The 24,306-nt window shown below is 38.2% G+C and overlaps 2 protein-coding genes across 4 annotated transcripts in view; one reads left to right on the forward strand and one right to left on the reverse strand.

The window, feature by feature from the left end:
- Positions 1 to 948: 948 nt before the first annotated feature.
- On the reverse strand, positions 949 to 15,461 carry LOC137637615 (uncharacterized). 3 transcript variants are annotated; one of them, XM_068369764.1, is made up of 11 exons: positions 15,345 to 15,456; positions 13,743 to 13,875; positions 12,970 to 13,090; positions 11,711 to 11,918; positions 10,651 to 10,850; positions 10,396 to 10,540; positions 8,179 to 8,333; positions 5,854 to 6,028; positions 4,960 to 5,132; positions 3,569 to 3,724; positions 949 to 1,423 (listed from the first exon to the last, which is right to left on the reverse strand). In XM_068369764.1, the coding sequence occupies exons 2-11, from the start codon at positions 13,847 to 13,849 to the stop codon at positions 1,139 to 1,141; spliced, it is 1,725 nt and encodes a 574-aa protein (XP_068225865.1). In that variant the 5' UTR covers positions 13,850 to 13,875; positions 15,345 to 15,456; the 3' UTR covers positions 949 to 1,138. The 3 variants fall into 3 exon arrangements, with proteins under 3 accessions (XP_068225865.1, XP_068225863.1, XP_068225864.1); XM_068369762.1 differs by having other exon boundaries at positions 950 to 1,423; positions 13,743 to 13,917; positions 15,345 to 15,461; XM_068369763.1 differs by having other exon boundaries at positions 950 to 1,423; positions 13,743 to 13,917; positions 15,340 to 15,358.
- A 2,189-nt stretch (positions 15,462 to 17,650) lies between these two features.
- Positions 17,651 to 24,306, forward strand: part of Pgm1 (phosphoglucose mutase 1) — a 41,059-nt gene continuing 34,403 nt past the window's right edge. Inside the window, exon 1 of the mRNA XM_068369765.1 lies at positions 17,651 to 17,834. Within this exon, the coding sequence (XP_068225866.1) occupies positions 17,739 to 17,834 (96 nt within the window). The 5' untranslated portion in view covers positions 17,651 to 17,738. The remainder of the gene's footprint in view (positions 17,835 to 24,306) is intronic.

Genomic DNA, 24,306 nt, shown 5'->3' on the forward strand with positions numbered 1-24,306 from the left:
TGCAATTCTAGAGATGACAAGGAAATCCTCGGATGTGGCACCGATGCCCGGGATGACTGACCAGTCTGACTACGGAGTTTGTGTGGTGCCTTTGCGCGACCGAGTAAGAGCACTAAGGGTCAGGACGTTGGCACCCGCTACCGTCCCTCTCCCACCTCGGGACGTTCATGTTGGCACTGTATTAGAAAATTAACCCTTTTACCCCCAAAGGACGTACCGGTACGTCCTCGCAAGAGAATGAGACCAACCTGACCTCACTATGACAAAAATTAAGGCTGTTAGAGCAATTTAAAAAAAAAATATACTGCAAAATGTGCTGGGAAAAAAATAACCCCTTGGGGGTTAAGGGTTGGAAATTTCCAAATAGCCTGGGGGTAAAAGGTTTAATGAGCAATACAGCCAGATATTTTAGTCAGTCAATTATTAGTAAAGGGAAACACAGTACAGGTAGTATGCATTACATTGGGTCTCTTTATTCACAGTATGTTTATTAGAATACAGTAATTCAACTGAGGTTTTGTCAAGTTCTAATAATGATGGTGAAAGTAGATAATAAGAGCCATGAAAGACACCTCACAGTCATCAAATGATAATGATAAAATGATTATGATTTGTACTAACAATGGTGATAGTAATAATGATATCAGTAATCCATATGATGTAATAACGTCAGCATTCGAGTGGGAGATAAGATAGTCGATTTTTTAACTAAATGCACATGATAGTAAAATCATCTATATTTTAGATGATGTCTCTTTCGTAATCGCAGGTTACGTAGATACGTTTTTTAACCCTTTTACCCCCAAAGGACGTACTGGTACGTTTCACAAAACCCATCCCTTTACCCCCATAGACGTACCGGTACGTCCTTGCAAAGAAATGCTATAAAAATTTTTTTTTCATATTTTTGATAATTTTTTTGAAAAAATTCAGGCATTTTCCAAGAGAATGAGACCAACCTGACCTCTCTATGACAAAAATTAAGGCTGTTAGAGCAATTTGAAAAAAATATGCTGCAAAATGTGCTGGGAAAGAAATAACCCCTTGGGGGTTAAGGGTTGGAAATTTCCAAAGAGCCTGGGGGTAAAAGAGTTAAACAACGTCTCTTTCGTATTCGCAGGTTACGTAGATACGTTTTTTAAGCAGTTTTGGAAGCCCATAGTTTGAGTTCCTTCCGAACTAATTTCCCCGTCGCATTTTTAGGCAGCTGTTCGACGAACCTGACCCCCCCTTTCAGCTGCTTGTGCGGCGCCACTTTGTCGTCCAAGTAGCTGATGATCTCTTCCTCCGTCAGCTCGGGGTTTCTCTTCACGATGTAAGCCATTGGGAGTTCCCCAGCTCGGATATCCTCCACTCCAACGACGCCGGCGTCGGCTATGCCCGGGTGACGCAGCAGAACGTTCTCCAGTTCTGAAGGGGAGACCTGAGAGGAGGGAGAAATAATGCACACGATGATAAGTGTACTACTGATTTATCGTCTGGTGTACTGCCCATTATTATCTCGTGTAACGTAAATATTCTAATTGCTACTTGACCTTGTTATTAATCTTTCCATGAACATGTTATTGAAACAGTGCAAAATTTCAACATAAGTCATTGAAACAGTGCTGAATTTCACTTCATTGATGATAATGTAACAAGACTGAGTCCTTTTGACTGAGCCATCTATTGTATCCTGAAAACTGGAGTTCAGTTACTTCTAAATTCTCAGCAATTCCCCTTAGTATGACTGCAGAACTTGTACTTCAAACTCCCAGTTGATGGTTGCCCTTTAAAGTCATCCATTTGGAATTGCAAATTTTTAACAGTTTAAAGATGCACAAATTAATTTAAACTATAATCAATAGAAACATAAACACCCTTATTATAACCTGCAACAAGTTTCACTTCGACCAACTATATTCCGGCAGGACAATTTAATTAAAGATTTTCTATGCTGGTTTCGTCTCTTATGTCCCATTAAGATTCATTCCCGACTCTGATTCTGTTTCCACAACTCGTGTAATTTAATTTAATTAACGTATTTTCAGGATATTGTGATTCTGTGCATGTACACGAGAGTATCATATACCAACCATTCCCTCTCCTCTTGCTTGCATAAGACCTGCCAACCATTCGTTTTTCTGAATAATATTCAGATTAGTTCTGTATTTTGTGTATGGTAGCAAAACAAAAGGGAAACTAGAGAAATTTGTAAGGACGGCGATTTATTGGTTGATTTGTCTGATGTAGAGATATACGAGTAAATTGTGTTGGTTGTTGGAGATCTTGCATTGATCACTACTTCCCGATCTGTCACATGGAGTTGGAGTGTTGTAGTTATGCAATACTATGGGGGAAAAAAACAGGGAGCCTTTGTAGGGTGACGGCCAGATCCCGTAGAAAACGGGAATATTCTGAACTGTGGCCGTCGTTCTAAAAACAATTTTGGCGGGAGAAGCTAACTTCAAAAACCCAGCTAACCTATGCTAAAAGCCGCATCCTTACCCAGGGCCGGACCCCCCCTTACACAACAGTTTCCTTACCTACGAGTACGACGGGAGAAGCCAACTTCATAAACCCACCTAACCTATGCTAAAAGCCGTGTCCTTACCCAGGGGGCTGCGCCCCCCCGGACCCCCCCTTACACAACATATTTAAGATCCGTAGACCATTTCCAAACGTTTTTATTCTATACAAGATAACAGTCGGAGCGATAATAAACAAATTAGGACGCTTGGCCGTAGCGCTACAAACTACCCAAAAACAGATATATAAATTCTTTGACCTGCATTATCTTTTTCACAAAATCATCTATTATACATAGTACACATTAAAATACACAATTTTCCGTGTACAGTATGACAAATGAAATAAACCCTCAATCTATGAAAAGGGAAATTTATTTTGAGCTTTCAAAAAGGACCATCTCCCTTCTTCTTCAGAAATACAAATAGTTATAGATTTTTAAAAAGAGGAACAAAAAGGTACGTGGTTACACTACGTGTAATTTCTGTTGTTGTGATACAAATAGATTTAAACTCTGCCTCTTTCTTGCGTTACTGTATTTCCTTTTCTGCAACAAACCTTCTATCTTTTTTATGTTAGATTCTTGATGCATCGCACCCTGAATATTTACAGTGATGCTACTGCCTTATCATGTTCAATGAAGTAGTCATACTTAACTATATTGCTCTCTTTGAAGGTACATGAATTATGTTTGAGTCATCTCTACTACATTAACCCTTTCACCCCCAAAGGACGTATGGTACGTTTCACAAAACTCATCCCTTTACTCCCATGGACGTACCGATACGTCCTTGCAAAAATATGCTATAAAATTTTTTTTTTCATATTTTTGATAATTTTTTGAGAAAATTCAGGTATTTTCCAAGAGAATGAGACCAACCTGACCTCTCTATGACAAAAATTAAGGCTGTTAGAGCAATTTCAAAAAAATATACTGCAAAATGTGCTGGGAAAAAAATAACCCCCTGGGGTTAAGGGTTGGAAATTTCCAAATAGCCTGGGGGTAAATGGGTTAAAACTTAATCTAGTATTTATAGAACTTTTTATCTGATAAACTGACCTGCGAACCCTTAACTTTGATCAGTTCCTTAAGACGATCCACAATGTAGAAGTACCCGTCTTCGTCGTATCTGGCGATGTCGCCAGTCTTCATGTACCCATCTTCCGTGTACATCTCGGCCGTGGCTTCTGGTCGACCGTGGTACTCGTTCATTAGCTGTCGATGTTGATATTATTAGTCGGGCAAAATATCTACGCAAGTCGTGTGGAGGAGTTTCTGGAATGCAATGAAATGTAAGACAGTCCTCAATTATTATTATTACTATCCAAGCTACAACCCTAGTTGGAAAAGCAAGATGCTATAAGCCCAGGGGCTCCAACAGGGAAAAATAGCCCAGTGAGGAAAGGAAATAAGGAAATAAATAAATGAAGAGAACAAATTAACAACAAATCGTTCTAAAAAAGTAACAACTATCACCCATGCCTGCGATTTCCAGCTGCAAAAGTGAACAAATAGTCCCGTTTCTTATTGCGAATGTCATTTTGCTAACTGTATTAAATTGTATATTGTATTATTACAGTATTCCATTATCCTATAGCAGCATACAAGCCTTTGATACAACATCTGAGATTTATTTCAGTTGAATTTGTGTTTGTATCTGAATGCTTGTTTGAGGACCTTCGATACCTGAGATCAGTTAACCCTTTTACCCCCAAAGGACGTACTGGTACGTTTCACAAAAGCCATCCCTTTACCCCCATGGACGTACCGGTACGTCCTCGCAAAAAAATGCTATAAAAGATTTTTTTTCATATTTTTGATAATTTTTTGAAAAAATTCAGGCATTTTCTAAGAGAATGAGACCAACCTGAGCTCTCTGACCAAAATTAAGGCTGTTAGAGCAATTTAAAAAATATATACTGCAAAATGTGCTGGGAAAAAAATAACCCCTTGGGGGTTAAGGGTTGGAAATTTCCAAATAGCCTGGGGGTAAAAGGGTTAAGAGAAGAGCTCTTGGAGAAAAGCTGTTTTCTCATTTGTTTTGACTTTGAAAAGTAAAATGCAGAGAACAGAAGTAAGTGGACATTTAGAAGTTGAGAATAAAGAGGGAACTTGGCTTGGTAAATCAAGAAAATTGAAGAAAGATGAACCAATATAAAGTAAAATAAAGTATTATAAAAAATAAGAGTAAAAAGATGGAGAATGAAAATTAAGCAAAGGTAATGAAAAACACTGAAACAAATGCTAGTATAAGAATGCCAGTCTAAGAAAAATTAGAGTACAGATGAATTTGAAAGATTTAGGGACATTAAATATACACACACCTAAGAGCATTAACTTAAGAAAGGTCCTACGCAAAATGAAGGATCGCTGACTGAGATTTAAAGCACTAGAGGTCACCGTCTCTGCTTTATCCGAGTGAAAAGGTCTGGCACAACGCAAAAACTTACCGTCGGAGATTTAATACAAAGTTCGCCATCTTCTCCTGATCCGAGTGCCTTTCCTGTATCCAAGTCGAAGATCTTTGCTCTAACGTTGGGCAGAAGTGGTCCGCACGACCCTATCTTCTCTGGTCCTGACAGCGGTGTAAAGTTAGTGAAGAAAGTTTCGGTCATTCCATATGCTGTCGGAGAGTAAAGTGAAGAAGTGTGAAGTGGTAACATCTTTTCTATCCAGGGAATTTTGAATGTTATTAAATTTGTCACCTTTACAGTACGTATTGCTGTTTCACCGTTCAATTAAAGTTGGCGTCTTTACAGTACGTATTGCTGTTTAACTGTTTAATTAAAGTGGACCTTTACAATACGTACTGCTGTTTCACTGTTCAATTAAAGTGGACATCTTTACAATACATACTGCTGTTTCACTGTTCAATTAAAGTGGACATCTCTACATTATGTACTGTTGTTTCACTGTTCAATTAAAAATGATGTCTTTATAGTACATACAGTACTGCTGTTTCACTGTTCAATTAAAGTTGGCATCTTTACAAAAGTAGAACATATAACATTAGCTGTGCTAAGTGCAAGACAGGCTCTCGCTGTATTAGTTACCCCTTGAAGAAATTTTGTGTGACTGATATTGTTTATTTCATTGAAAATTCCTGGTTTTCTTTACTGCAGTAAAGTTAACTCTATCGTTGTAATGAATTTTGTTGTAATACTAAAGAAACAAAACAACAGTGCTGTACAGTTGCTTAGCGTATTGAAAATAATTATGCAGGAAAAAAATGCACAATGTATTGTTGTTTTTGCAGTAAAACTTAAGAAGTTTCTACCACAAAATTCACCGTCCGTAGAGCATAAGAGACTAAGCATCATTATTATTATAAATTAGTTCTTTACCCTCCTGGAAGAAGACAGGATTTGGCGCCTTGGCTTTCAGAGCGATAGCGGCCTCCCTCGGACAAGGCGCGGCCGTGCACATGGCAACGCGCATGTGTGCTAGATCTTCGGGTTTGACCATTGGGTGAGCAGCCATAAATTGGAGCAGTGGAGGGACCAGATGGAATACTTCAACCTGGAGAAGAGAAAGATGTTGAAGTTAAAAAGATAAATCAATATTAATGAAGCCCATCAACTCAGTGTTCTCAGTTCATGGGACTCAGCCATCGAATTTGTCAAATGAGAAACTCCGCCACAGAATTTGCTAAATGAGAAACTCCGCCATAGAGTTTTTCAAATGAGAAACTCTGCCATGGAGTTTGTCAAATGAGAAACTCTGCCATGGAGTTTGTCAAATGAGAAACTCCGCCACAGATTTTGCTAAATGAGAAACTCCGCCATAGAGTTTTTCAAATGAGAAACTCTGCCATGGAGTTTGTCAAATGAGAAACTCTGCCACGGAATTTATCAAATGAGAAACTCAGCCACAGTATTTGTCAAAGGAGAAACTCAGCCACGGAATTTGTCAAATGAGAAACTCTGCCATGGAGTTTGTCAAATGAGAAACTCGGTCATGGAACTTGTCAAATGAGCAACTCGGCCACAGAATTTACTAAATGAGAAACTCGGCCATAGACTTTGTCAAATGAGAAACTCGGTCACGGAATTTGTCAAATGGGAAACTTGGCAATGGAATTTGTCAAATGAGAAATGATAATTCGATAGTGTTAAAAGAAATTGATCAGTTAAGTAACAGTCCAGTGGGGTCACTGCCTGGAGCCTTTAGTTCTGTCTACAGATGACCCAAACAAGGCAAGCTGTTGCCTGTAACTACATTTACAAAGAAAATGAGGTATACAAATGTTACTGCTTTAATAGAGAAGTTAATTATTTGTTACTTTCCTCTTGGTAAGGGTAGAAAAGACTCTTCAGCTATGGTAAGCAGCTCTTCTAGGAGAAGGACACTCCAAAATCAAATCATTGTTCTCTAGTCTTGGGCAGTGCCATAACCTCTGTACCATGGTCTTCCACTGTCTTGGGTTAGAGTTTTCGTGCTTGAGGGTACACTCGGGCACACTTCTATCTAGTTTCCCTTCCTCTTGTTTTGTTAAAGTTTTTTTTATAGTTTTTACAGGAAATATTTTTTAATGTTACTATACTTAAAATATTTTACTTTTCTTTATTTCCTTTCCTCACTGGGCTATTTTCCCTGTTGGGGCCCCTGGGCTTATAGCATCCTGCTTTTCCAACTAGGGTTGTAGCTTAGCATTTAATAATAATAATAATAATAATATTGGAAGGTAAATTTCAAGCATTGTGAATTCATGTATAGTCAATTTCAGTAGCCTGCAGACACTTAAGTACCGTATTACTTTCTAAGCATGGAGGGTACGTTGGGCTCACTGACGTAAGCTTGCGTTGGTGGACTTTTGAATTTGGCTGTACATGCATATCTGTAGACGATATTTGGTTATATATTCATGCATCTATATTTGATAGAAGAATAGTAAATTGAAAGATAACATTCTCCTGGCTATGAGATCATTAGATTTAGTTTAGATTCGATGGAAAAGCCAAACTGGCATTACTGGTGGTTGAGACATTTGCTTTTGCATGATATTTGTACCTGTTATTTTGAAAACCTTTTTGTTATGGTGTTAAAAATTTGGAGCCTTTGTAGGGTGACGGCCAGATCCATTTTCATTCATAGAAAATGGGAATATTATAAAGTGGGGTGGACTGTGGCCGTCATTCTAAAATCGAGTTCGTAGAAAACTGGAATATTCTGAACTGTGGCCGTCGTTCTAAAAACGATTTTGGCGGGAGAAGCTAACTTAAAAAACCCACCTAACCTATGCTAAAAGCCATATCCTTACCCAGGGGGGCTTCGCCCCCCTGGACCCCCCCCCCCCCCCTTACCTACTACGGGAGAGAGAAGATTGTGGCCGGAGTAAGAACTCGAGCCACAAATTTTCAGGTAATTTAGGGTTTTCGGCAAAAAACATAAAAGAGTGCGATTAAGCTCGTATTTAAGATCCGCAGACCATTTCCAAACGTTTTTATTCTATACAAGATAACAGTCGGAGCGATAATAAGCAAATTAGGACGCTTGGCCGTAGCGCTACAAACTACCCAAAAATTTTTACATATACCTTTTAGTCTTCCGTAAAGGCACATAAACGTTGCAAGAATATCTTACAAAGGTATTTTGCTGTCTTTTGCTATGTCTTCCAAGATAATCTAAGACTGACTGAAAGAAACGTGATTGAAAGTGCCGTACTGTACCTTGTGCTTCTTGTGCGTAGCGATGAAAGTTTCCGGCACAAACTGAGGAAGGGTCACCAGCTTGCTTCCGATGAGAAGCCCCGATGTCAGGAGGATGTACAGTCCGTAAGCGTGGAAGAACGGCAGGAGTGCTACCAAGACGTCTTGTTTGTCCTCTTTTTAAAGAAAGGAAAGTTTATTATTATTATTATTATTAATTGTTAAGCTACAACCCTAGTTGGAAAAGCAAGATATTATAAGCCCAGGGGCCCCAACAGGGAAAATAGCCCAGTAAGGAAAGGAAACAAGGAAAAATTAAATATTTAAAAAACAGTAACAATAAAATAAATATTTCCTATGTAAACTATAAATACTTTAACAAAACAAGAGGAAGAGAAATAAGACAGAATAGTGTGCCCGAGTGTACCCTCAAGCAAGAGAACTCTAACCCAAGACAGTGAAAGACCATGGTACACTTTTTAATGCGTCGCCAGTCTAATCGTGAGCATGTTGCCGTAATCTCTTTATGGTGGGATGCTACGTCTAAGTTATCCATTATCGAACCTTGGGTGGCAGGTCTCGCTCTTTCACCAGTGACTTCTATATTATGTAGAAGAAAGGTTCCTTATTCAAAGTTTTGTAATATGTTACGTCTACAAAGTCAAGAAGTTTTACCTTTGTTCTTTCTAATGTTCCCTTCATTTTTGATGGGTTAGTTGCACTAGTAATTATACAGAAGGTAACTTACAAACTTAACCCTTTTACCCTCAGGCTATTTGGAAATTTCCAACCCTTAACCCCCAAGGGGTTATTTTTTTCCCAGCACATTTTGCTGTATATATTTTTTAAATTGCTCTAACAGCCTTAATTTTTGTCATAGAGAGGTCAGGTTGGTCTCATTCTATCATAGAGAGGTCAGGTTGGTCTCATTCTCTTGGAAAATGCCTGAATTTTCTCAAAAAATTATAAAAAATATGAAAAAAAAAATTTTTATAGCATTTTTTTTTTGCAAGGACGTAGCGGTACGTCCATGGGGGTAAAGGGATGAGTTTTGTGAAACGTACCAGTACGTCCTTTGGGGGTAAAAGGGTTAAATGGCGAGATAAGGTGAAGGATGATATTGAGAGAAGAGGTTTGGTGGATGAGGATGCCTTTGTTAGCAGCCATTGGAGAGGACGCATCAGGAAACCAACCCTTATTGTAGGGATAACGGTGAGAAAGAAGGAAGTTGGTGGTCGAAGAGGAGGGGCTCTACTTGAGCCCACAGAGATGATTTGTTAAGACATGACAGGTGTAAAAAGAACTAAATGAGGAGTTAGGAGAGTCAGTAATTGAAATAATTTCTTTGGATTTAGTTCCATCTATGAGAGATGGTAAGAGAATCTACTCCTAAACCGTGACAAGATCAAATTAGACCTTACAGCCAAGGAGTTTGATTCCACCACAGAGTTATTAAACAATTTAAAAAGATGATAAAGGAATAGATAAGAATTGTGTGTATGAGGCTGTTAAAATTTTTTAGGGTCATGAGACCCCATTCATATATGATCTCAAGATCTTAGTTATTGAAAGTGTGTTGGAAATTGACATTGGATAATATAGGATTAATATTTAGCAAATTCAGGAGGTAGAAATAGAGGTAGACTGAAGAAGATAACTTGAATTGTGAGAGAACTGTGAAATACTTTTAAAATTTGAGAGAAAATAAAGCAATATGCAATTAACAACTCTTAATAGATGAGAAGCTATGGGCTGATTCAGAGAAGATTGGCTTAGCACAGCCTTAATCGAGGTTTTTATCTAATAAACTGACCTGTGAACCCTCGACTTTGATCAGTTCCTTAAGACGATCCACAATGCAGACCGTCATCTTTGTACCTGATGATGTCGCCAGTCTTCATATAGCTTATCATGAAAAGGGATGATAAGCTATATTTGAAGTCCATTAGAGAAAATGAATCAAAATCCCAATCGTGTAAGAAGGCCATTCCTTTCTATACTGGGCTATTCCTTGAATTATGGTAAATAAACACCAGTTTTTATTGAATGAATTTAAAGTCTCGCATGCTGTCAATTTTACATTCTACAGAAGTTGTTAATTTCTCTCCTTTAATGTGCCTGCTTTCCTTTTCTCTTAAGCAACATTTTTTTCCCATTCTTCCCCTAATTGTTTTATTCGGGCCCTGACTCTCTGTCCCAGTAATGTTAGCCATGGAAAAAAATGATGCCGTCACTCACCCGTGGTAGGTATGTTGGGAAAGAGGTGCGGTTGGTGCGTCATGGGAATGTGGTCGGTGACGCGACCGTGGGTGAATATGGCACCTTTGGGAAGGCCCGTCGTTCCGCTCGAATATTGTAGACAGCAGACATCATTACCATCAAACTGCAAAGTGGAAATTTCTATGATTATCTAGTTGGTTACTTAGTTTTGAAATGGCAACTGAACAGATGAAACATAAAAAAAAAGTACTTTCACACAAAGACACCTCATACCCCTTTGAAATCAATAAAAGGAATATTCTTGTTTTCGGCGATTTCCAGGAAGTTCGGGTTGCCCGAGGAAGAGGGACCGGCGACGTAGACCTTAGGTGGGTTCGGGAGACCAGCGATCGCTTTCATGGCGGTACCTTCCATGAGTGGGTGGACCATGATGACCTTGGATCCGCTGTCTACCAGTTGGTATCTCACTTCGTCTGTAAAAGAATGCAGAAGAAAGTTCTTTTACTTTATTGTATTTTTGAAGTTTTCTGGAAAAACTATTAGATTGCAACCCTAATGAAGAATGGGAAGAAAACAGCTTAGTTGTTCACTTAGTGTCTGAGCTCTCCTCCTCTATAATAGAATGAAGAGGAAAGTTGTTATGCAGTATTGGTTATCTAATTATAATTGATAATTATCAAGAGCATCTAGCACTCTATTTGGAATCTGACTTTGTAAAAGAATGAAGAAGGTATATTGAGTAAAATAGTGAAGTGTATTAGGAGTCACAAACCCCATTCTGAGACTGGGGAGAGTAAACAAAAAAGGGCATTAAGTCTTGAAGGCATTGATGATAGTAATATGATTAAATATTGTAAATTAAAGACTAATGCTGACAGCTGAATGTACAGTATTTATTATTTTTCCCCACCTCTTATTAAAAAGGTGGGAATAAAAAAATAAGGGATGATCAGGGAGTATGAAGGCAGGAATGAATTTCAGAAGCATGTTAATGGAATGGCTAAAAGTGTGACTGAAATATTGATTTCTGATCTTTGAGGAATAAAAAAGGAAGTTGAATTGGTTCCAATGAGGTGGAGGAATATCTTCAGTAAATACTTATTTATCTTGGGGCTATGTGGAATGCTGTTATAATTGCCTCCCTGGGAGGAGTGTGTATGAGCAGTTATTGCATAGAATAGGTCTCTAAGGAGCACGTATGACAGCGCTGAATGCCCTTTGATGCCCCAGTGCTTGCCTTAAGGCCTAAATTTTATACTCAATTCAATTCAAGAGCACATATGGATTTCCTAGGGTTTATTGGGAGTTGCATCGAGACGGAAGGAATACTCGCCTGCCGTGAACACAGAGTTAATAAATGTAAACGCGGCTCCGGAAGTCATGGTGCCTAGATGGGCTATGCCATAAGAGGGACAATTTGGCAGGAAAATTCCCACGACGTCCCCTTTTCCGATGCCCTGGCTCTGCAGGTGCGAGCCCCAGCGAAGCGATCGGTCCACGAGTTCCCCGTAAGTGTAGGATGATCCCGTTACGCCACATTCCTTGGAACGGGAAACACATTCGGACATTTTAAAAGAGGGCATCTAGAATGTAGGTGTGCATCAATTACAAGGATGTCCCCTTCAGGACATGAGTGGTCATAAGAGTTAAAAAAAAGAAGTAAGTGATTCTAAAGACTGATGTTTTTTAGAAATCTTGTGCGCGATTTTAAAAATTTTGGAATCTCCTTAGAAAGTCAACATTGGTTAGAATATGGTATTTGAAATAGGGGTTTATTTTTTATTTAGTTACTAAGAGCTTTGCTGAAATAACTTCATTATTAAAAAACAAGTTAAGGTTTAAACAAAAGCATTTGATAATCTCTTAAAGAACATATTTTTGCTTCAATATCTGATATTAAATTTTTGTCAATTCTCAATCGTAGGATGATATCATCATTTTAATATACAGTGCATAAAGATTTGTATAGTATATCACTATACCCAATGCAGCAAGAAATGGAAAGTAGGGGAGGGCACCTGTTTTTAATTGGATTCCACTTAATGATGGTGTGGATCAAAAGTTAGAATAACTTCAGATACGATTTTGGAAATGAAGTAGGTCCTCAACTCACTCTGTTATTTTCAGTTTAATATTTTAGTATTATAAGTTAGGGACTTTCTGTACATCAATTTATATAGAAACAGATAATGTGAAAGAAAGACTGAGACAGAGGGTAAGGAGATGGAGCTGGGTTGGAGAAAGAAGGTAAGCCAGTGATCTGTGGAGATATGGCAACAGTGTGGGAGTCCATTTAAAACCAGGTGTCCTCCCCAATCATCCATTTCTCATTGTGTTGAGTATAGTTTCATATAGACATTATTATTGATATCATTAATAGTTTCATATTATAGGCTTTATTGTTGATATAATTAATAGTTTCATATTATAAGCATTAGTATTGATATCATTAATGACATTGTTATTGTAAGTCTAAAAGACCATCAACTTTGACTAAGAGGGACTCCCAAATGTGGAAAACAAGATTTGACCAAAGACAAGAAGAAATTCAGCTCAAGTGAAAATAGATAGTGAATAAGTATAATCACTCACCATAGCTGTATAATGAGACCACTTTCTCGCGGAATCGAGAATTCTGGAGCACACGTCTATTTTTCCAGGTCCGGTCGATGGAAACGGTGAGATCACTTCAAAATTTTCTTTTATTACGCTTCTGAAATGGAGGGACAGAGGCCAATCTAGTTTCAGTGTATTTTTTGGAGTCTTTTGATCTGCAAAATTGCAATACTATTTATACATGCAACAATGTTTTTATTCCCTCAATATTTTTTGTCTTTTTTTGTTTAAAGTCTCTCTCTCTCTTCTCTCATATTTGGATTCATGGCTGAACAAAATTGGTGAATAGATAATAGAGTTTTAACAGTTTACAACTGATAAAAAAGCCACAAAACTTTAGAAGAAAGTTTGTTAATTTTAGTCCCCTTTTTCCCAAGTAGTGTTGTTGTTCGCACAATAGATTTAGAAATTTTCCAAAGGTACATGTATTGTGATTTTAAATACCCTTGCTTTTAGGATTTATTTTTAAAATATTACATTTCATATCTGAATTTATTTGATGCTAAAATTGACATTTACAGACATAATAGTGCAATTACTGTATGCTTGTATCCATGTTTATTTGAATAAAACTAAAAATTTTACTATAATTCACAGTTCATAATTAATTCCAGCCTGTACAATAACGACAGCATGTTTTTATCATACAATGCTATGCACCCAAATACAGTACTGTATTCCACTATTGTATTCGAGAGCAACATCTTCACTGACTTATTCGTGAAACTGATATTCGTATTTCCACCTACTTGGGCGCTTGCGTTGCGAACGAAGCCGAGCGGAAGGTCTTCACGCCGTGAGCTCCCGAAGGCAACTGACGGGCCAAGCTTCTCACTAGGTTCATGGAAGGTTGCATTTTGTTGTTGCAAAGGATTTCCACTGCTAAGGAGGCCAAAAGAATTATAGTTTATGGATTTTGTTTTCCTGTAGAGATGAGATAGAGTGTTTAAGTTACATATTAGGTTCAAAATGGTTCTTATCTACTGTGTTATTATTAATATTATTATTAGCTAAATTACAATCCTAGTTTTAAAAGCAGGATGCCATAAGGCCAAGGGCTCCCACAGGGAAAAATAGCTCAGCGAAGAAAGGAAAGAAATGAACTACAAGAGAAGTAATGAACAATTTAAATAAAATATTCTAAGAACAGTAACAACATTAAAATAGATCTTTCATATATAAACTATGAACTTGAAAACAAAAACAAAAAACAAGAGGAAGAGAGAGAAGATGGTATAGTGTGCCCGAGTGTACCCTCAAACAAGAGAACTCTAACGCAATTCTTCTATTTCAAGTTGTTTTTGTATCCATGTTGCTCTTTTTCTCTCTTAGTGTTATTCCATCCTTATTCTTTCTATAGCTCTTTTGAGTTGTAACTAGCTTATATTTTAAGGCTTTAGTAAGGCTCCAAGTTTCTGATGTATAAATTAACCCCTTTACCCCCAAAGGACATACTGATACGTTTCACAAAACTCATCCCTTTACCCCCATGGACGTACCGGTACGTCCTTGCACAAAAATGCTATAAAAAATTTTTTTTTCATATTTTTTATTATTTTTTGAGAAAATTCAGGCATTTTCCAAGAGAATGAGACCAACCTGACCTCTCTATGACAAAAATTAAGGCTGTTAGAGCAATTTAAAAAAAAATATACCGCAAAAGGTGCTGGGGAAAAAATAACCCCTTTGGGGTTAAGGGTTGGAAATTTCCAAAGAGCCTGGGAGTAAAAGGGTTAATGCTGGTAGGACCATCTCCTTAAATACTTTTCTTTTTAGAGATAGGGGCATTCTACATTTCATAATCTCATTTTGTTCATTAAATGCTCTCCATCTCATGTTTGTCCATCCTTTAATGAATATAAGTATTTAAGGACAGACAGTAAGTGTTTCTCAAGGACCTGAGACTGAAAAGAAGGATATGCATGGGATAGAGAGCTTTTGGTAAACAGAATGAGATTATGAAATGTAAAATGCCACTTTCTCTAAAAAGTATTAACTTATGCATCTTTTTGATTTATAAGATTGGTCTTTGTTTTAATTAATGTCCTAAAATTTCTATAATTGTTTCACTTTGTTTTTTTTTACACTCACTTTTACTGACCTATGTATTTTCACCATTGCCATTTCAAATTATTTCACTTTTTTTCATTCTGCTCCGAATGGCAACGTTGACACATATATTTTCTATTATTTTATTATGCGAATTATTCACTTTCAATGTTTCTTTAATTATTATTTTTGCTATTACTAGTCATCACTTATATATAAAAAAATAATTAAAAGAAGAATTAATAAATAGAAATAAACAGCATTTGATATCTGTTCTTCAATTGTAAGTAACCTAACCTTACCTCTGTGGGCCTAAGGACAAAACTAGAGGAAATGAGATGTGGTCTTACTGGGTGGCCTGATCACAAACTTTGAGTAAGATAGCAACTAATAATCTTTATCAATATTCTCTCTATCTCTCCATGGCTGGTCTAAAGCTCAAAGTTCACGAGATAAACTCACTCTCTCTCTCAAATCCTACAAACATACACACACACACTCTCTCTCTCTCTCTCTCTCTCTCTCTAATCCTACAAACATACTCTCTCTCTCTCTCTCTCTCTCTCTCTCTCTCTCTCAAATCCTACAAACATACACACACACACTCTCTCTCTCTCTCTCTCTCTCAAATCCTACAAAGATACTCTCTCTCTCTCTCTCTCTCTCTCTCTCTCTCTCTCAAATCCTACAAACATACTCTCTCTCTCTCTCTCTCTCTCTCTCTCTCTCTCTCAAATCCTACATACTCTCTCTCTCTCTCTCTCTCTCTCTCTCTCTCTCTCGTATGCTGGACTTTTTTTTAAATTTTGCTCAATAATGATAATAATAATAATAATAATAATAATAATAATACAAAAATAATTTAATAGCTTATTTAGACTATTAACTTTCAACTCTAGGTTAAATTAATTTAGCCAAAAGTTTGATATACATACATTATATACATATATATATATATATATATATATATGTATATATATATATATATATATATAAACTCATTGAGACTTCAATCTTTGGATGGATGAGGCATCAAATCATAATACGTCAGCATTTAGCAATTTATTGAAATCATATCAATTAGTAAGTAATGTTAACTTTTATACTACTTTGACAGACATTGAGCTTAGTAGAAGAGACTCTTTAGCTATGGTAAGCAGCTCTTCTAGGAGAAGCACACTCCAAAATCAAACCATTGTTCTCTAGTCTTGGGTAGTGCATTAACCTCTTTACTGTGGTTTTCCAGTGTCTTGGGTAAGAGTTGTCTTGCTTGAGGGTACACGTGAGTATACCCTCAAGCAAGAGAACTCTAACCCAAGACAGCGGAAGGCCATGCCACAGATGATATGTCACTGCCCAAGACTAGAGAACAATGGTTTGATTTTGGAGTGTCCTTCTCCTAGAAGAGCTGCTTACCATAGCTAAAGAGGCTCTTAAAAAGTTCCCTCTACTCTTACCAAGAGGAAAGTGGGCACTAAATTATTAGTGTAGTATTTCCTTGGGTGAAAAAGAAATGTTTGGTAATCTGTGTCAGGTGTATGAGGACAGAGGAGAATATGTAAAGAATAGGCCAGACTATTCAGTATGTGGGTGAGTAAAGGGGAAAATGAACCGTAACCAGAGAGAAGCATCTAATGTAGTGCTGTCTGGCCAATCTAAAGACCCCATAACTCTAGCGGTAGTATATCGTATACAATAAAATGTCTGCAAATGTCCAGTATATAGTAGGGCTGAACTACCATAGACCAGAAAAGTAGAATTTAAAGTAAAACTTTTTTTTTTTTCTAAAATAAGCCATGCATAATCAATTATTTTACTGGCGCCTACACCAATTAAGCAATTGAAGTAAGGGTACAACATCGTAGTTGTGAAATTAAAATCAATTGTTTTATGGGCGAAATATTAGTTACTAAATTGAATAAAAGCAAATTATTTTATGAAAATTTCTCAAGCCAATCCGTGTATAATTTGAAGTATAATTTTTTAAGGAAGGAATGACACGCACAGAATATAATTCAAACTTATTCTTTATTATATTTCGGTTTTATTTATTACATCTTTGTAGAGTATATATAAAAATTAAGGTGAAGGGCAAAAAAGTACTTTAATCAATGTTCCCTTTATTCGTCTCCATTGACCTTGGGCGGTGACCTATCTGGTGTTCGGATAGGGCGTGTCTGATTTGGCTATATTTTGAATTTATTATTATTTATATATAGAAATAAACAATAAATTTTATACAAAATAATAATATTGATATAAATTTAAATTTCTAATCTATAATTAAACGTAGAATATAAAATAAATGTATATTTTACGAAGTAGAAGACACAATTATAAAATCCGGACAAATAATTGCTACTTGCCTACAGAATATCGTTCGAATGTCCTACTTTAAATCAGGTTAAATTTTGATTGATTAATATAAGAAAAATTTAATCTGAGTAAAAAAATGAGTTTAATTTTAATGATAACAATTGTTAATGTATAAAAATATCTCTTAGATACGAATTAATTATCATAAATAAAATATATTTAAAAAGAATTCCATCTTAAGCCAAGTCACACCATCCGAACACTTAAATCAGCTGTTTGAGTTTGACGTCACTATGACCGTAGTAACATTCAGACGTCCACTCGGGTAGAACGTGTCGCCCGTCTGTCTCTGTGTATCAACTGACACAGATTATTAAAAAATGACTTTATCAAGTGTGACAAAGGCCACTAAGGCCTACGAAGGGCAGAAACCTGGAACCAGTGGTTTGAGAAAGGCTGTCAAAGTGTTCCAGCAGGTTAGTGGGCGAGACGTGGTCTACCGGTATTAGATATATTTCTTGCCGAATAAACTTTTATTATTTTGTGTATTTTCTTAAGTGTAGATTTAAAACTGGCTAAATAATAATTCTAAGTTTAATTATTGGTTAAAAGCTAATCCAGGCTATGCATAGTTTTAAGGGAAGGGCTGTCAGTAAGCATGGCTAGGTTAAGCTAAGCACTAAACATTATGGGCTTGAGTAGCTCTGAAAATAATACCTACATATTTAAGCATTTAATTTGGAGCCTTTATAGGGTGACGGCCAGATCCGTTTTCATTCATAGAAAATGGGAATATTATAAAGTGGGGTGGACTGTGGCCGTCATTCTAAAATAGAGTTCGTAGAAAACTTTAATATTCTGAACTGTGGCCGTCGTTCTAAAAACGATTTTTGCGGGAGAAGCTAACTTAAAGAACCCACCTAACCTATGCCAAAAGCCGTATCCTTACCCAGGGGTGCTTCGCCCCCCCCCTTACCTACTACGGGAGCGAGAAGATTCGTGGCCGGAGTAAGAACTCAAGCCACAAATTTTCAGGTAATTTAGGGTTTTCGGGAAAAAACTTAAAAAGTGTGCGTTTAAGCACATATTTAAGATCCGTAGACCATTTCCAAACGTTTTTATTCTATACAAGATAAGTCGGAGCGATAATAAGCAAATTAGGACGCTTGGCCGTAGCGCTACAAACTACCCTTTAATTTAACCCTGCTCACACTTCCTTTCATCTATGGGGGTGTGTATAACGGAGTCTGGCCGGCTGCTTAGAATGATGAAAGTTGTGCGTGCAATAGTGATTATGGTATTTTTATATCTCAAGCTTAAGAGAAGTCATGTTGGATTCATCTTCCAAATTAAAAATGATGAAGATGATGAAATTATTAGAATAACATTATACTACTGAATATCCTCGTTGGCGCGAGGTCTGTGCTAGATAACCCGAATTCATATGTCCAGTTCTCGGCTATGCCGTACATATCGCATTTCTAAAATCCCTAGGGTAGCTGTAATCTTGTTTCTAGGATAACAGGCTACTTAACCCTCTTACCCCCAAGGTAAGGTTAAATTTCGAGCACATTTTGCTATATATTTTTTTTTAATTGCTCTAACAGCCTTAACTTTTGTCATAGAGGTCAGGATGGTCTCATTCTTTTGGAAAATGTCTGAAGTTTCTCATAAAGTTATCTAAAATATGCAAAAAACATGTAAATAAGTTGTTTTGCGAGAACGTACCGGTATGTCCATTAGGGGGTGAAAGTTAACCCATTTGCTAATGGTTCCTGCTTACTATGGAGAAATAAAAAGCAAATCTTGTATGACGCTTTCCATCACATCCCTTGAATTATTTCAATAATTTCAAATTGATTCTAAGCACTTTACCCATGAAGTTCGGTTTCTTATATATAATAAGCAGAATGTTTTTTTATTTGGTTCTTGTTTCATATCTTATTTCGAGATGCATATTTATTTTTTCAGAAGTTTTATGTAGAGAACAGTAGCGATGAGCTTTTATTTTTGATAACTTTACAGTAGAGTCTCACCCAGTGCCAGTACATAGAAGCTTGCTGTTTTCTTTTCTTCGCGAGCGAAGCGAGCTCACGACGGAGCAAAATCCATTATAGCCTCTGTACCATGGTATTCCACTGTTTTGGGTTAGAGTTCTCTTGCTTGAGGGTACACTCGGGCACACTGTTGTATCTAGTTTCTCCTCCTCTTGTTTTGTTATAGTTTTTAAAGTTTATATAGGAAATATGCATTTTAATGTTGTTACTATTCTTAAAATATTTTATTTTTCCTTATTTCCTTTCCTCACTGGGCTATTTTCCCTGTTGAAGCCCCTGGTCTGATAGAATGATGCTTTTCCAACTAGGGTTGTAGCTTAGCATTTGATAATAATAAAAAGTATAATACTCTATGAAAATATTACCAAAATCTAACGGTTTTTGCTCGCGAAAAAAGAAAATTAAGTACCTTATGTATTGGCAAGCAGTAATGGGACGCTTAACGTAATATTACCTTTTTTTTTTGACGAAGGTATTACTTAAAAGCCTTTCCATCCCTATGGTCTTGGTTACTAACTTGTTACTTAACCCTTTTACCCCCAATGGACGTACTGGTACGTTTCACAAAACTCATCCCATTACCCCCATGGACGTACTGGTACGTCCTTGCAAAAAACTGGTATTTACATTTTTTTTTGCATCTTTTTTATAACTTTGAGAAACTTCAGGCATTTTCCAAAAGAATCAGACCAACCTGACCTCTCTATGACGAAAATTAAGGCTGTTAGAGCAATTTAAAAAATATATATTACAAAATGTGCTTGGAAAAAAAAAACTCTGGTGGTTAAGGGTTGGAAAGTTCCAAATAGCCTGGGGGTAAAAGGGTTAAAAGCCATGGATTTCAGCTCGATATTTGAAGATTAATATCAAGTGGAAAACTTTTAGGATTTAAGGTAGAAGTCGGTGTTTGATTAGTAACTTTCTTTTTATTTTTTAGAAGTTCAATGTCAAACTATAATGAATAAGACAAAGCACAAATTCTGGGAATGCAGTCTAGTATATTTTGTAAACAGTGAAAAGAAATCAAATTCCTGAGGTTTGTTTCATATAGAATAAATAGAGCTCCTTTTTCTGCATATACAGTATGAATGCAGTCGTTTGCATTTTCAATTGTCATCTTGAATGAAAGAAATTATGTTGGATTTGTTAGAATCACAAAAATTTTCCAAATTATTCTCCCATTAACCCTTTTACCCCCAGGCTCTTTGGAAATTTCCAACCCTTAACCCTCAGGGGGTTAATTTTTTCCCAGCACATTTTGTAGTATATTTTTTTTAAATTGCTCTAACAGCCTTAATTTTTGTCATAGAGAGGTCAGGTTGGTCTCATTCTCTTGGAAAATGCCTCTATTTTCTCAAAAAATTATCAAAAATATGAAAAAAAAATTTTTCAATATCAAACTTACCCGATGATCATATAGCTGCATCCCTGCTGCCCGACAGAAAAAACCTACGGGAGGAATACGCCAGCGATCGCTATACAGGTGGGGGTGTACATCAACAGCGCCATCTGTCAAGTAGGTACTCAAGTACTCGATGTCAACAACGAACCAATTTTCCCTCTGTCGTGCCACAGGCAAGACCTACTAAATACGCCGTCCCTAACTGGATTTGTTTTCACAACGATTTGGTGAAGTACACTATTCCAGTTTTGAGCTTTCGCTATGCAGGGGGTTTTATCTTCATTTCAAAACTTGAACTCGTTTTGGATAGATTTAATTATGGTGACGAAGAGAGTATGGACTCTCTTTCACTTTTAAATGGCCGACCCTTCCCTTAGACGGAAGTGTTGGTGACGAAGAGAGTATGGACTCTCTTTCACTTTTTATGACCGACCCTTCCCTTAGACGGAAGTGTGTTTAGGTTTTTGGTAATTTTGCTTAACAAGTTATAGATCTATTTATTTTATATCTCTCCGCCTTTATAGGCCTCTTCGATTAACTTTCCATTTATTATAAACTTATAAAAAATTAATTTTTATGTTTGTTTATATGCGACCTTTCCTAATAGTAGGCGGTCCTTACTTGGAACCGAAGTTAATTAACATTGAGCCCGTCATATCGTATTTCCTTTTAAGAATTTATACTTTTTTTAAATTTTAATGTTTTTGAAAGAATTTCTTTGATAGTCTCGTACTGTTTTCAAAGATGAACTAACGTTTAGTTTAGTCTCCGCAGTTGTTGACGTTCAGAACGTTCAACATGCGCTCTATCGTTACGATAGAGAGAGAGTATTTCACGGTTTCACGTTGCAGTAAGAGTAAACCGATTCTAGCGTTTCGTTCATTCTTTCTTAGCTTAAATGGTTTTAATTCTAATAAAGGAACTTTTTATTTGGGAAACCTTTCAGTTTTTTCCTTTAACAAATAATATGTTTAACGATATATAATTGGGCTCTTCTCTCAGGTTCTAAGTCAAGAGAGAGAGAGAGAGATAGAGACGTAGGGAGAGAGAGGAGAATAAACGTTTCGTTCAAGCGGGTAACGTTGTTCTCGTTTTTTACTCTTCTCCCTAGTCGCTATAGGGGAAGAAGGTAAAACGTTTCTAGAGTTTTATTCTTGTACCCAGGCTTTATGCGGTGAGAGATTTTAAACGTAGTTTATTTGATCTAGTGTTTAGTCTCTTTTCCAGCCACTGAATTCTTTATCTTTCATTATGTTTTTCTGTTGCATTGTATAACTGTTTTCGCAATTACTACCTTTTAATGAAGGATAGGATTGCGTGTTTCAGGTGCAAATCACTTAAAGTTTCGATTTCAGTGAAATAAGTGCAAACAGAAAATCAAAAGTGATGAAGTGATATGCGCAAAGTGTTACAGTGTTGCGTTCGAGGGTTCGTCTGTTCGTGCCAGTTGTTCACCTAGTCCGATACCTCTTACAAGCTCCCAAGCCCAGGGGAGAAGTAATGTCGAAGGACTTATGGGTTCCACAGGCCTTGATCGACGAACAGACGTTTCCCTCGGTGGTTTCGGGTGTATCTACACACGTTGCCGACGTGATCGCCCCACCCACATAAAGACGAGAGAGCCCATTTATTCCTCGTCTGCGGAAGAGGTTTCTCGCAGAAACCATGGACCAAATCTTGCAGCTTTAAGTGCAAGTCGGTCCCTTCCGCGCAAGTCTAACGGCCTAGGTGTAGCCACTGGGTCAGTTCAGACTCGCTGCAGTCATCCGACGACTGCACACCTCCCAAGAGAGGCAAGGTGGTACCGCAACAGGCAGTAACTACGTCGACCGCACCAGCTGTTTTAGACCCTCAGTCACAACGGACAGTAGCTCCGTTTGTTGCCGTCTTTGGTAGACCCTAGTGGTCCATGCTGCAGACTATGCAGTCTCAGCTTGCTGCCTTCATGCAGGAGTATCGTGCTGAGAAGGTTGACACTGCACCTGTTAACCTACAACCTGCCACGGTTGTGCGCTCAGCAGATACTGCGGCTGCCAGCTCCCACACTCCACCTGTGAGAGCTCCACCACCGATGCGCAGTCGACCCTGCCAGACGCATGTTCATGCTGCACCCTCCGTTGACATGCGTGAGCTACCGCATCAGCAGTGGGAAGGTGCTGTCAAGCTGCCGTGTTTTGATGCAATGCGGCATGCTCCGCAACCCACGGCAGTCCCTCCCACGCACCAGCACTCCACTTTTGTTGTTGCCAGCTCCCACACTCCGTCTGCGGAAAAGGTTGACGATGCACCCGTTGGCCTACAGCCTACCACGGTTGTGCGCCCGGCATGGCTGCCTGCTCCCACACTCTTGTTGTGAGAGCTCCTCCACCCATGCGCAGTCGACCCTGCCAGACGTATGCTAACTCCCACAGACACACGGAGCACTCCGTTGCCGTGCGTGAGCTACCACAAGCTGCCGTGTTTTGACACGGTGTGTCAGCCTCCGCAACACACTGTGGTTACCGCCACTCGCCTGCAGCAAACTAGTCAGTCAGGAGTTGAGGCTTCCCCACACAGCTTTGGTTGTTGCCAACTCACAGACTGTCAAACAGTTACATGACGTTGCCTTCTGGTCTGCTACTAATACACCAGTGCTGTATGTCCTCACACTCCTGTTGTGGTTGACAGTTCAGTTTTTGACAGTTCACAGACTGTCAAGCAGTTTCATAACGTTGCCTTCTGGTCTGCTGCTTATGCACCAGTGAAACCCTCACTGAGATAACCTAGCTTTTCTTGGACATGGTTCCTGTAGATGAGAAAGTGCTGTTCTCCCTCCTTCTGATATTCCCTTGAGGACTCTGTCATTTGGAGAGGAGCCTTAAGCTGCTTAGCCTCCTATGGACTTTAATTAAAGCATAACATGCTTCCAGGGAGGGTAAATGGTTCCGCTTCAGTTGCTAACCCCGTCTGTTGCCACACCTGCTCCCATAGACCTTGGGCTTTGTTGCAAGACATGCAGTCCAAGCTTAGTCCTTGATAGAGGATTTTTTACGGAGAAGAACCTTCTTGCCAACAACCTTCCTACCGGTTGGTTGTACGCCCTGTTGACGCTGAGATATCCTACTCACGTCCGCCAGTTGAGATGGTTCCTCCTCCGGTGCGACCCAGTGTGGGTTGCCAGTCGCACGTTGACGTTAAGCGACACTCGGAGGTGGTTGTGGACGTTCAGTGTGTCACTAGGAAGACGTTCAACAACCAGCAGAGGTGACTTGTTGTGACGCAGTGCGGCAACCTCAGCAACCCGATAAGGGGTTGTCTGCACAACCCAGACAGTCTAGACAGTTTCGGGTTGTCGCTGTACTTCCTCGCTTCCCCATGGTTGACAGTTCACAGACTGTGCAGCAGTACCATGATCTTGTGTCCGGCTCCGTCACGCATCCACCAGTGCGACCGGATTCAGCGAGTCAGACGTTACCCACTCCGTTGCCGTTTCCTCATCAGTTTCGGATG

Source organism: Palaemon carinicauda, unplaced genomic scaffold, assembly GCF_036898095.1.
Source record: "Palaemon carinicauda isolate YSFRI2023 unplaced genomic scaffold, ASM3689809v2 scaffold89, whole genome shotgun sequence".
Taxonomy (NCBI): domain Eukaryota; kingdom Metazoa; phylum Arthropoda; class Malacostraca; order Decapoda; family Palaemonidae; genus Palaemon; species Palaemon carinicauda.

Coding starts and splice junctions, on each gene's coding strand:
- LOC137637615 (XM_068369764.1), bottom strand. CDS start 13,849: ATGCAACCTTCCATGAACCTAGTGAGAAGCTTGGCCCGTCAGTTGCCT. Junction 11,919..12,969: donor GGTCTCATTATACAGCTATG/GTGAGTGATTAT, acceptor TCCCGTTCCAAG/GAATGTGGCGTAACGGGATC. Junction 5,133..5,853: donor TCCTGTCTTCTTCCAGGAGG/GTAAAGAACTAA, acceptor ACTCTCCGACAG/CATATGGAATGACCGAAACT.